General features: G+C 42.2%; 1 protein-coding gene across 2 annotated transcripts in view; it reads right to left on the bottom strand.

Moving 5' to 3' along the window:
* CLEC16A (C-type lectin domain containing 16A) overlaps positions 1-13634 on the bottom strand; it is a 1483716-nt gene that overhangs the window by 779508 nt on the left and 690574 nt on the right. For both annotated transcript variants that reach the window (XM_082262146.1, XM_082262145.1), the window contains exon 10: positions 9484-9712. In XM_082262146.1, the coding sequence (XP_082118272.1) occupies positions 9484-9712 (229 nt within the window). The remainder of the gene's footprint in view (positions 1-9483; positions 9713-13634) is intronic.

Genomic DNA, 13634 nt, shown 5'->3' on the forward strand with positions numbered 1-13634 from the left:
TACTTGCTGAAATCAGAGACACTGATAAGGAAAACCAATCCCGCCCTACATCAGCTCTAGCCTCCCAACTTTCTAAACTACGACACCGACTCAGGGAACTATTCTGTGTAGACCATGATCATTACATGAGACGTCTTAAACTGAGATACTAAGCTAACCACAACAAAGCGGGAAAATTCTTAGCGCAGAAACTTAAAACACGGCAAACCAAAGCTACCATACCCCATGTATTCCATCACACCCCAAAACAAAAAGTAGAAAACCCCCAATCTATTGCTAACACATTTGCGGAATACTACGGGTCGCTATACAACCTCCAAGACGACCCCCAAACCCCCCAGCCCACTGAATCTATTATTAGGGAATTCCTGGACTCCCTCAACCTTCCTCAACTGTCCCAACAAGACTTGGACTTTCTCAACGATGACTTCACGCCAGACGAAATCCTCCAGACGATACGATCGCTTCCATCAGACAAATCCCCGGGCCCTGATGGCCTCACGAATGAATATTATAAAGTATTTCAATCCATCCTCCTTCCCCACCTACATTCCCTATTCACCACAGCCGCCTCCACTGGAGAATTTCCTTTGGAAATGCTCACTGCTCACATTGTGACTCTGCCCAAACCGGGTAAATCCCCAGACTCACCGCCCAATTTCCGCCCTATCTCGTTGTTAAACTCAGACGTAAAGATATATGCCAAAATCTTAGCCAAACGACTATTTGAAGTCCTCCCATCTATAGTTCGACCCGACCAAACAGGCTTTACTAAAGGTAGACAAGCACCGGATGCCACCAGGCGTATTATTAATATTATCCACCATGTACGTAGCAACAAATCCCCAACTATATTACTTTCGATCGACGCGGAAAAAGCGTCCGATAGGATATATTGGGGATATATGAAAGCTACTTTAGCTAAATTTGGTCTCCAAGGACCTATAGCCTCTGCAATATTAGCCCTATATTCCAGACCCTCGGCGAGATTTTTCACATCTGGTTTTCTGTCCAAGGAGTTTGATATCCACAACGGGACCAGACAGGGGTGCCCTCTGTCCCCGGCCATCTTTAACCTAATGATGGAACCTCTTGCTGAAGCTGTCAGATCACATCCCCTTTTTAAAGGTATGGTGGCAGATAGAGTGTCCCATGTGATTAACTTATTCGCGGACGACGTTGTTTTGATTATCAATAACCCCCTGATCTCCCTCCCAATTATTCATGAACTATTAACACAATTTAGCAAGCTATCATACTACAATGTGAATTTTAGTAAGTCCTTAATACTAGATTTAGGTCTCAATATCCACACCAAACATCACCTGCAGCAGCAGTTCCCTTACACTTGGGCAGCAGACACGATTCCTTACCTAGGTATCCACCTTCCAGCTGATCTAACGAAAATCATTGATATAAATTTCAAACCCCTTATTGAAAAGATTCGTCAGAACTTGACACGCATGTCTAAAGTGGAAATGTCATGGATAGGCAGAATTGCCTCGTTTAAAATGATGAAGTTACCCAAAATCCTATACCTTTTTAGGACGATCCCAGTCACTGTACACCACAAGTACTTCATGGAATTGAGGTGTATTCTCCGAAATTATGTATGGATGGGGACTGACACAAGCCAAACGGTGGTTTCATGAGTCCACGGAAGCTCTCTGGGTCAGACTTGAGGCGGCCTTGGCGCTCACTCCTTCATTACACTTGCTTCTTCTGGCGGACTCATGGAAGCCACTGCCCCTCCGTCCACTCCCTCCCACTACACAAGCCACGCTGCTATCATGGCGAAGGCTTGTTGCCTCCTCAGCTCATAGCTCATGTCCTGCCAGCCTCCGCATACCAATTCAAACCCTTGAACTCCTAATACCATATTTAAAAACTAACAAGTGGCGAGACCATGGTATTTACTGGGTGGACGAACTCATGGCGGGCCCTACTATCAAATCCTGGCAGGAGCTGGTCGAGGTATATAAATTACCCACTATGGTCCACCACACATATATACAGATTAGTCACTTCCTTCGCAAACATCCCTCCCGAATGTCCAGGTAACAATTAACGCCCGGGACTTCCTCACAACGCCGGCTACAAAAACAAAGGGCATATCGTTGCTCTATGATACCCTAGGGGATAAATCTAAATTCTCTAAGACGCCGCCCATGACACGTTGGGAAATGGACTTAGGGACAAAATACCTGCAAGCCTCGTGGGTTAAGTCGTTTAAAGCGGTAGCAGCGGCAACTCATTGCACTAACCACTGGGATCTTTCCCAAAAGATAGTGGCACGTTGGTACAAGACCCCAGTCATCCTGGCAAAGTTTATTCCGTCCTACTCGCCATTATGCTTGAGGGGTTGTGGCCACCCAGCTAATATTTTCCATATATTTTGGTCGTGTGTAGGTATTTCCAGTTTTTGGAAGAAAATATTCCAAATCATGGCTGAAGTGTCTGGGATACTGAAAAAACCTGACCCCGCCTTAGCGATCCTCCACCTAGGGGTGCAGGACTATCCGTGGGAATTCCGAACCATTATGGTCCACCTACTTCTAGGGGCTAAGTTATGCATAGCTAGACACTGGAAGGACAGCTTAGCCCCTAGCCACAATGAAGTATTAGCGCAAGTTAACCTGACCTACCAATATGAGCGTCTGCTTGCAGCTAGGACTAGGGACACTTTTACGCCTTTTGACAAACAATGGGCAGCCTGGGTTCATTGGTATCCCTCTCAGTAATGCACCTGTCATGATACGGACGTTCCATGCTCCGCGTTATGCTCTGTTTTATGTATTTGCATTGTTTGCTCCTACTCACATGATTTGATCCCACACGGGTGACTGTATTCTTTAGTCATATTGTGTAACTATATTTGGTTTGAGATTGAACAATGTCACTGATCATTACTATTAGTTCCACCTCGTCTTGAGCGAGAGTTTGCTTGTTCTTTGTTCCTTGTTGTATGTGTATATGTTCTCTTGTACTTTGAAAACTCAATAAAAACCATTGGGAAAAAAAAAAAGAACTAGATGATCTACTAGTTGAAGAAATAGCTAAAATGACAATGAAAGGAGAAGTTATCATTATGGGAGATTTCAATCTTCCAGATATAAACTGGAAAACCAAAATAGCAAGTTCTACCAGGAGTACAGATATTCTAAATTCCCTACTGGGGTTGTCTCTGCAACAAGTGGTTGAGGAGCCAACCCGGAGGGAGGCCATTTTGGATTTGGTATTCACAAATGGGGATTCGGTATATGATGTCATTGTAGGCAAAACCTTGGGATCTAGTGATCACCAGTCAGTGTGGTTTAATATAAGAACTGTGAAAGAGTCACACCACACAAAAACAAAAGTTTTAGATTTTAGAAAAACAGACTTCTCAAAAATGAAATTAGTCATAAATGAGTCCTTATCAGACTGGAATGGATTACATGGAGTCCAGGAGAAATGGGACTACTTAAAAGGTGCATTATTGAAGGCAACAGAAAATTGCATTAGACTTGTCAGTAAAAGCAAAAAAAGGAAGAGACCACTGTGGTACTCAGCAGAAGTGGCCCAAATCATTAAAAATAAAAAGCTAGCATTTTGTAATTATAAAAAAACCCAGAGCAATGAAGATAAGGAAATCTACAAGATTAGGCAGAAAGAGGCCAAGCAAGTTATAAGAACTTCTAAAGCGCAGGCAGAAGAAAAACTAGCTCAGTCTATGAAAAAGGGGGATAAGACATTCTTCAGATATATAAATGAAAAAAGGAAATTAAAACAAGGAATAACTAAATTAAAAACAAAGGACGGAAGGTATGTAGAAGAGAATAAAGGGCTAGCCGACTGCCTTAATGAATACTTCTGTTCAGTTTTTACAGAAGAAAAAGAAGGAAAAGGACCTCCACTTGAAAGGATGACTAATGAATTGTTTGATGCATGTGTCTTTACAGAGGAAGACGTTCTAAGATTGCTGTCTAAAGTGAAGGCGAATAAGTCACAGGGTCCTGATGAGATACACCCAAAATTATTAAAAGAGCTTAGTGGTGAGCTGGCAAAACCATTAACAGATTTATTTAACCAATCATTAGTAACAGGAGTCGTCCCAGAAGATTGGAAATTGGCAAATGTCGTGCCCATTCACAAGAAAGGTAGTAGGGAGGAATCGAGCAACTATAGACCAGTGAGTCTGACATCAATAGTAGGCAAATTAATGGAAACCCTATTAAAGGATAGGATTGTGGAACATCTTAAATCCCATGGATTGCAAGATGAAAAACAACATGGGTTTACTTCAGGGAGATCATGTCAAACAAATCTTATAGATTTTTTTGACTGGGTGATGTTACCAGTGGGGTACCTCAGAGATCTGTACTGGGACCAATTTTGTTTAATATCTTCATAAGTGATATTGCAAAAGGCCTCGATGGTAAGGTTTTTCTTTTTGCTGATGACACAAAGATATGTAACAGGGTTGATGTTCCTGGAGGGAAACACCAAATGGAAAAGGATTTAGGAAAACTAGAAGAATGGTCAGAACTCTGGCAACTGAAATTTAATGTGGATAAGTGCAAGATAATGCACCTGGGGCGTAAAAACCCAAGGGCAGAATATAGAATATTTGACACAGTCCTGACCTCAGTATCTGAGGAAAGCGATTTAGGAGTAATTATTTCAGAAAACTTAGAGGTGGGAGGACAATGTAATAGAGCAGCACGAAATGCCAGCAGAATGCTTGGATGTATAGGGAGAGGTATAAGCAGTAGAAAGAGAGAAGTGCTTATGCCGCTGTACAGAACACTGGTGAGACCTCACTTGGAGTATTGTGCGCAGTACTGGAGGCCATATCTCCAGAAGGATATAGATACTCTAGAGAGAGTTCAGAGAAGAGCTACTAAACTAGTACATGGATTGCAGGAAAAAACTTACCAGGAAAGGTTAAAGGACCTTAACATGTATAGCTTGGAAGAAAGAAGAGACAGAGGGGATATGATAGAAACTTTTAAATACATCAACTCGGTAAAGGAGGAGAGCATATTTAAAAGAAGAAAAACTACCACAAGAGGACACCGTTTTAAACTAGTGGGGCAAAGGTTTAAAAGTAATATGAGGAAGTATTACTTTACTGAGAGAGTAGTGGATGCATGGAATAACCTTCCTGCAGAAGTGGTAGCTGCAAATACAGTGAAGGAGTTTAATCACTTGCCTACTAAGCCTATTTTTGACATTTGGTGTTTATAAGCTAAAATCAGTTGTTTTTGCTAGAAAACTACTTAGAACCCCCAAACATTATATATATTTTTTTTAGCAGCAGAGACCCTAGAGAATAAAATGGAGATTATTGTAATATTTTTTATCACACCATATTTGCGCAGCGGTCTTCCAAACACAATTTTTTGGGGAAAAAAATCACTTTTTTGAATTAAAAAATAAGAATCCAGTTAAGTTAGCCCAATTTTTTTCCATAATGTGAAAGATAATGTTACGCCGAGTAAATAGATACCCAACATGTCATGCTTCAAAATTGCGCACGCTCACGGAATGGCGACGAACCTTGGTACATAAAAATCCGCATAGGCGACACTTTAAAAATTTCTACAGGTTGCCATCTTAGAGTTACAGAGGAGGTCTAGGGCTCAAATTATTGCTCTCGCTCTAACGATCGCGGCGATACCTCACATGTGTGGTTTGAACACCGTTAACATATGTGGGCGGGGTTTCCGTGTGCGTTCGTTTCTGCGCGCGAGCTAACGGGGACAGGGCGCTTTATTTTTTTTTTTTTTTTTACTATTTATTTTATTTATTATTTTTTATTTTTACACCGTTTTTTTAAAAAAAAAAAATGATCATTTTTATTTCTAATACAAGGAATGTAAACATTCCTTGTAATAGAAGTAGGCATGACAGGACCTCTTTTTTGTGAGATCTGGGGTCAAAAAGTCCTCAGATCTCACAAGTACACTAATAAAGATAGAAAGGAAAAAAAAAAAAAAAAGACAAAAAAAAAAAAAAAAAAAGACAAAAAAAAAAAAAGGACCTTTAAGCCGGTTGCTTGGCAACGACGTCTGCCGTCGCTCCGGTCCTCCAAGACAATAGAGTCGAGTGAGGGCAAGCTTGCCCTCACTCGACATCCTGTCTGTGAGGATCCGGGACCCGATCGATTTCCCCGCTGCCGGCGGGTCCGGTAAGCGGGGAAAAGGACCGGGACGCGGCGGGAGGGGGTGGCACCCGTTCCGCCATCCCGGAGGGTGATCTCGTGGCGAATCCGCCGCTGGGACCACCCTTATCGGAAAGCCCATCGCCTGCAGTTTAAAAAAATACCAGGGTTATGGCAGCTATCTGCTGCCATAACACCGGTATTTAGCTTTAAACTCAGGACGTATATGTACTATGGGCCGGTATTGAGGTGGTTAAGCATGCATGGGAAAGGCATAAGGCTATCCTTCATATAAGATAGGGCCAGGGACTATTCATAGGATTCAGATATATTGGGCAGACTAGATGGGCCAAATGGTTCTTATCTGCCGACACATTCTATGTTTCTATATTTGGGTGCCCCATAAAATACCAATCGAATTAAGACCCAACATGGACACCTTCATGCCTAGGAAAGACAAGCTAGCGATCCAATTCCTTACAGGTCAGGGGTTATTCCGAGATAGCCCATGTTTAGTGTCTGTAGAAAGCCAATTCAAAAACGGACCATCAAATATCGGTTTCAAGCATGTAACTGTTTCAATATCTCAAGATATGAGTGCTTTTATGAATCTGTCAAAGCGGGAGGTCACTTAGTTTATAGACTCAGAGCCATTGGCTGAGTACTTCTGGTGACACCCCCCTGGAGGGTCAGAGAAAAACATAGGAACTCAGAGAGAGCTCAGTTCTCATCCTAACATCGAGGCCATAACATCGCTCAAGGGGAACCAAATATCACATGTTCAGCTTCCGAAACTAAGGTAATACCAGGACCGTTTTAATGCAAGTATTTTCATCCTTTCGCTTCATATTTCTCCATTGCTGTATTGTGTCTCTATTTCTTTGTAACCCATTTTTCTGTAAATATTTTGATTTGCACCAATTTTAACCTTTCTTATAATTAAACCTTATTTTGAAAAGTTTTAACTTTGTCTCTAAGCTCTTAAACACAAACTCACCCAAACGAACCTGCCTCCTGAAGCGCGCTACTGTGTGTTACAGACGGTTATTCTAAAGTCATAATTGATATTTGTAAAATCATGAGTGTCCGCTGGGCTCAAACGTAGCGGTGGTGGCAGAGAAATGGATAATTGTTTAATTAACCCGGTGACAATCGCTCTCAGTCTGCTGGCATCTAGGTTGTGGTCCCGCAAGCTAGACAATCTGTGTGCTGGGTGCAGCTGAGAGTGGCATTGTTACGCAAGTGACGGCAGGGTGTGAGATTGCTTGGTCTTTGGTCACGAGGTGGATGAGAAGGCCAGAGGTCTGATACCTGCCACCGTCACAGTCGTTACATCCCGAGATTTTTCAAATGATCTGCCTATGCTGGGGGGGTCCCAGACGTACATCTGTTGGCATTCAGGTTCAACAACAAATTGGAGAGATTTGTGTCCAGGACCAGGGATCCACTCGCAGTCTGAGTGGATGCTTTGGCGACTCCTTGGGAGGAGTATTCCCTGATCTATGTCATTCCTTCATACAGCTGATAATGCGTTTGTTGTGCAGGATCCAGCTGGAGGGGAAACCAGTAATTCTGGTAGCTCCGGCTTGGCCGAGGAGAGTTTGGCATGCACAAATCCAGAGGTTGGCAGTGACAAGGCCCTGGGCCATTCCACTGCGTCCGGACTTGCTCTCTCAAGGTCGGATATTCCACCCTGCTATACAGTCTCTAAATTTGACGGCTTGGCTATTGAAGCCTTAATCTTGGAAGAGCAGGGTGTGTCTGGCCCCGCAGTTCATACACTGATAAACCCCAGGAAGCCAGTCTCTAGAAATATTTATTACAGGGTCTGGATATCCTACATTGCCTGGTGTGAAGCCAGGAAATGACATCCCCACAAATATATTATTGGGAGAATTATATCCTTCCTGCAAGAAGGGGTAGATATGAAATTAGCCCTGAGCATGGTTAAGGGGCAGATTTCAGCTTTATCGTTTTTTCCCAGGAAACGATTGCTTTCCATTTGTTGGTTCAAACCTTCGTCTGGGGAATATTGCATTTGCCAGTGAAGCAACCGTTGTGTCCTTGGGACTTAAATTTGGTGTTGGCAGTTCTGCAAGAGCCCTTTGAACCTCTGGGGCAGGTTCCTCTGATCTTTTGACCAAGAAACTGGTCTTTTTGATTGTGAGAACTTTGGCTAGAAGGGTATCGGAACTAGCAGCTCTTTCTTGTAAAGAGCCCTTCTTGATATTTTATCAAGATAGGGTGATTTAACATCCTCACCCAGATTTTTTGCCCAAGGTACTGTCTGCCTTTCATTTGAATAAGGACATTATACTACCTTCTTTGTTTCCAGATCCTCACTCAGAGGAGGAAAGGATGCATTCTCTTGATGTAATGCGTGCACTTAAATTTTATTTACAGGAAACAGCTCAGATTTGTAACACCGAGAGCTTGTTTGTGCTGCCAGAAGGCCCCAGAAAGGGGTTGGCAGCATCTACATATATAATTTTCTGTTGGATTCGCCAGTTTATTACCCAGGGTTATGGTTTAGTAGGAAAGGTTCCACCTTTTCCTGTAAAGGCACATTCTACCAGAGGAGTAGGTGCCTCTTGGGCACATCGCCATCAAGCCTATATGACTAAGATTTGCAAGGCTGCGACCTGGTCGGTGCATACGTTCACTTGTTTCTATAGAGTGGATGTTGGGACCCAGGAGGAGTCTCCTGGGCGTGTGTATTCAAATTTTCCTGCCTAGACTACTCCTGATGGGAGGAGCATAAACCCACTCAGCTCATGAAGATGAGGCTGCGTCTGTCGATGGACAATAGAGAAATATACCTTTTCTGTATAGTCTAACCCAGACTTTTTCAATCAGGGTGCCTTGAGGTTTCTTCAGGGGTGCCTTGGCAAAATGCCTAAGAATGTATCAAAAATTGTATACAAGCCAGCAGGTGGATGAAGCCTGCCTTAGTTACACAAAGCCACGGGTTTTCATTATGCACCATCACGACCTTCTAGACCCTGGTAGCCTAACAACCAATTATGTCATCGGTTTGTCTGTTTCCTTCATAGCATCCTTGTTTGACCCTCCTCTGTCCCTTTCCCTTAGCACTGGGGTGACATTAGCTGACTGATGGAGAGAGAAACATTTGTGTACTAGTCAGTACCAGTGTGAAAAGTGTATTTGCTTTGAAATAATAAATCACCTCTAACATTGAGTGTCCTGTGTCTGAATGTTGCTCCTTTATGTAAAGCTATTAGAATTGTTTTTTACATTTTAGAATGGGGTGCCTCGAGACTGTTCATAATTTTAAAGGGTGCCTCGACTGAAAAAAGGTTGAGAAACACTGGTCTAACCTTCTGTATCTCCACTTCCCTTGGCACCTTTAGAGGTATTCTCTGCAGATTTCCCTTTATCTAGCTCTTCTTGAATATCTTCTGATAGCTTCTCATCTTCTTCCTCTTCCCCAACATTTTTGTAATTGGGCCTCTTTTGATGCTTCTTTCTACCTCTCTGTCTGTTAATCTCCAATGATTTCTCAAGGGTTTCCTGGGGTTTAGTGAAACATTGAATGCTGGAATCTACCTATGTGAAGAAATAAATAAATAAATCACAATATAGGAATAAGAGTTAAAATTAGCCATTTTATCTTGATAAATAAACTCCTGACTGTTACAAACTATAACTATGCAGTACAAATTTAGCTGTATTCCATACATCCTATTGTGCTCACCTGGCTTCACTGGAGTAAATTCTGATTGGCTTCTATGAGTTACTGTACTAAAAGACCTAATTTACTGAATAAGGCTAATAATGTCTTATCAGAAACAATTAAGTACTGCCGTGATACTTTTTTTATTTGCACTAACATACAATTTTCCAGGACACGCTTTCAGGGTATATCACCCTTCTTCAAGGTCCTAGCTGTGCTCAAACAATGTGTTTTATAAAATAGGTTTCACTACACAACTATAAGAGTACTGTATATTACTTTTTGTTTTACTCAAAAAAAAAAAAAAAAAAAGTATTACTCTTACCAATAACACACTATCACAATATTTCGAGAATAGCCCATAACAGAAACCCTACACTAGGGTTCTATTTATTAAAAAAAAAAAAAAATGCATATCATTGTGCCCAGTGAGAGTGCACATACATTAATTCTGTCTGTGTGAATAGTTAAGAAAAAAAAAAAAGAAGGTTATAGTATAACCAAAGCCAAAACATTTTTTTTTTTTTTGGATAGAGTGGACAGGTATTAGAATGCTTGTCAGTTTTTATTGTTGTCTGTGTCCCCATTAAGGAGATTAACTTTCTCTATTTGTCCTGTTTAGCATTATCATTGAAAGTAAAAAAAAATTCCAAATTTTGGGTTGTCCCCAGAAAAGTAATAATTGGGAAATCTTTCAATGGGGACACTAGTTCTGTTGACCTGGGGATCCAAAAGGAATTCCCTTAATTTGTAGGGATTTTTTACTCTCTGTTTGGCTATGGGACAGGAAGAGAGAGGAAATTTCTGCAATGGGACACAGATAGAGAAAAAAAAAATTGACAAGGGTTATAACCAGGGCTTTTTTTCTCAGAAAATAGGTGCGGGAACTCAACCATGACCCCAAAACCCTCCACTGTCTTCCATGTGTCTTACTTTTTGCTGCTTTATTAAGCTGAAAGGGATTGTAAAGTCAGAAGGTGCATTCTATGAATAAGGATAAAACATCATTCTGTGTGCAGCAGTCCCCCTCAGCCTCCCTAATACTTACCTGATCCCATCTCTATTCAGTGATGTTGCAGGAGTGTCTAAGCTGCCTGGGACTCCCCTCCTCATTGGTTGAGACAGCAGCGCTGCGCCATTAGCTTCTGCTGCTGTCAAAGTCAGTCAGCCAATAAGGAGAGAGAGGGTGCAGGGCCGGGTCGCAGCTCTGTGTCTGAATCGACACAGGAGCTGTGACTTGGCTCGGATGCCCCCATAGCAAGCTGCTTGCTGGTGGGGCACTCAACAGAAGGAATGGGCCAGGAGCACAGAAGAGGGACCTGAGAAGAGGATCAAGGACACTCTCTGCAAAACCAAATGCACAGAGCAGGTAAGTATAACTTGTTTGTTTAAAAAAAAAAAAGAGAGACTTTGCAATCACTTTAAGCACTTAGTCCGCTCTAGTCTAACCTTCTAGCCTTCCCGCACAATGTAGGTGGCTCCACCTCTCTCACTTGCAGGGAGATCATCCATTAAGGGTGTAGACAACCGCACTGCATCCTAAGCACCTGCATCTCCATTGTCCTCATCCTGCACTCAGTGGAGTCCCCATCTGGCACTCAGTGGGAGCCTCTCAGGAAACCAGATCTGTGGGAGCCGTTGGGAGACAAGGTGTCTTTTGTAAACACAGAAGCCAGACTCCAGTGTTTACAAGTGATAGTGGTGAGCAGGGAGCAGAGGGCCTGAGCCAAAGGTGGTGGAACAGTTCCAGCTGAAAAAAAGCCCTGGTTATAACCCTCCCTTTCCCTATCTAAAATTTAAAAAAAGGTTTTGCCTATAGTTCTACTTTAAGCTCTTACCTGTGCTGGTTGAATGTTTTTGTATTGATTTAAAATTGAAAATAACCCATTTGTCTACTGAAAAGTCACGTGCATACTTTTTACCCAATGGCCAAATGTGGTATTTTTATTTCGGTAGCTGGTTGAATGACAAACATTCAACCAGCTGCTAAAATAGCCTAATACCATTTTTTCTCCAATTAGCACTAAATAATGTACATGCATTTGCACTGGGCAAATTGCTTTGCATTTGTTTTTATAAATACACCTCTAACTATTTTCGAAAAAGAAAATATTATATGTTAAAAAAAAATTAAACAAGGAAAGAGGACAGGATTACATTATGGTTGTCATGGTAGATTTGTAAAAAGAGGATTGCAAGTAAAGTGTGAAAAGTGCTTTAGAAGATTTCCATCTACTTGCCTAGAAAAATAATTTCCTATTCTTGAGTGCCTTGGCACTGTCCTTCAATGGGCCCATTGACTTTTCTCCTAAGCACTGAAGGCATATTCAACTAAATTTTATGGTCTTTATCCATCATCAGAAAACGATATATTTAATATCAAGTTATCAGCCCTGATAGCCCAGCCTAAAGGGTTTGCAATCTGCAGAATAGTGTCTCCCTAGTGTGAAACTGATGTGGCAGCAGGCTGCGTTGCACCTCTGGCCTCTATAATGCCAGCATGGTCTATAAGATTAAACAGAGATTGTTTTTCAGGAATCAAATAGCATGTCACTTAAAAAATAAATACTAAAAACTAGGGGGGGTGTGGTCTAGCCGTGGGAGAGAATGGCTGCCTAAACACTACTTCGCTCCTCCACAGCCTGTCAAAGCAACTCTCAGTGTCGCACACCGTTCCTATCTCCTTTGGACTGGAGGTTTGTTAACTGGGCTGTTCACAGATTATGTCCTTCCTGCAAGCGCTTCCAGCTTCGGGCATCACACCGGCTCCAAGACTTCTACATACAGTCTCTACACCATGCGAACAAACTTGGCGCTGGGCAGAGCTCTGACGGCTTATACAGCTCACGACAAACCAGCCACAGACATGGAGGAAACTGAGGACCCACAAATGGATCAGAGCCACTTTCCTGGGGATAGAGGTAAGAGAGCTGCAAATTCGCCAGCGCACTCTCCCTCCAAACCTCCCCTAGTGAAGAAGCAGCATGCCTCTGAGCCCTGTAGTTTCACAGATGGGCCGCAACAAGCACATTCACTGGCTGATTTTGCCAAACCAGACCACCCAGCATCTGAATATTATCTAAAAGCCATGCTGCTTACATTAAAATCAAATCTTCAAAGAGAGCTCAGATCTTCGATTACCCATCTACATGATCAAGTAGACTTCTTTAAACAGCGCACAGCATATTGAACCTCACTTAAGTACATCTACCAAAGTACACAACTCAGTAGTAGAAATACAGGCAGAGGCCATACAACAACTGTGTCTCAAAATTGCTGACCTGGAGAATAGCTCCAGGCGCAATAATATAAAATTCAAAGGAATCCCTGAACCTTTTACTCCCAATGAGATTGTGCCGCATCTATAACAAATTTTTCGTAAATTGCTATCCTCACTCTCACCTCAGGATATGCTTATAGACAGAGCCCACAGAAAACAGAAGCCAAAAGATCCATCAGCTTCTACGCCCAGAGATATCCTGGCAAAGGTGCATTTCTTCCACATTAAGGAGCAATTTATGAGTGCAGTCAGATCTCATCTCTTCCTGCCAGATCCTTATGCCAAAATCTCTCTAAACAATGATATCTCTGCAGCTACCTCGCAAGTACGCAAATCTTTCGTGCCAGTGACTGTGATACTCATTTGATCACAACATTCCATACAAATGGGGCTTTCCAACAAAATTGCTCGTCAACTATCGGAATCCGCTTTTTCCCTTTTTCTAATGCCCAAAGATGGGCTGAAAAAGCTGCACAACTGGGGACTCCCACTACCAAGCCTAAACCATCCTCCAA

The sequence above is a fragment of the Pelophylax lessonae genome (assembly GCF_965119305.1).
Source record: "Pelophylax lessonae genome assembly, chromosome: 6".
Classification (NCBI taxonomy): Eukaryota; Metazoa; Chordata; class Amphibia; order Anura; family Ranidae; genus Pelophylax; species Pelophylax lessonae.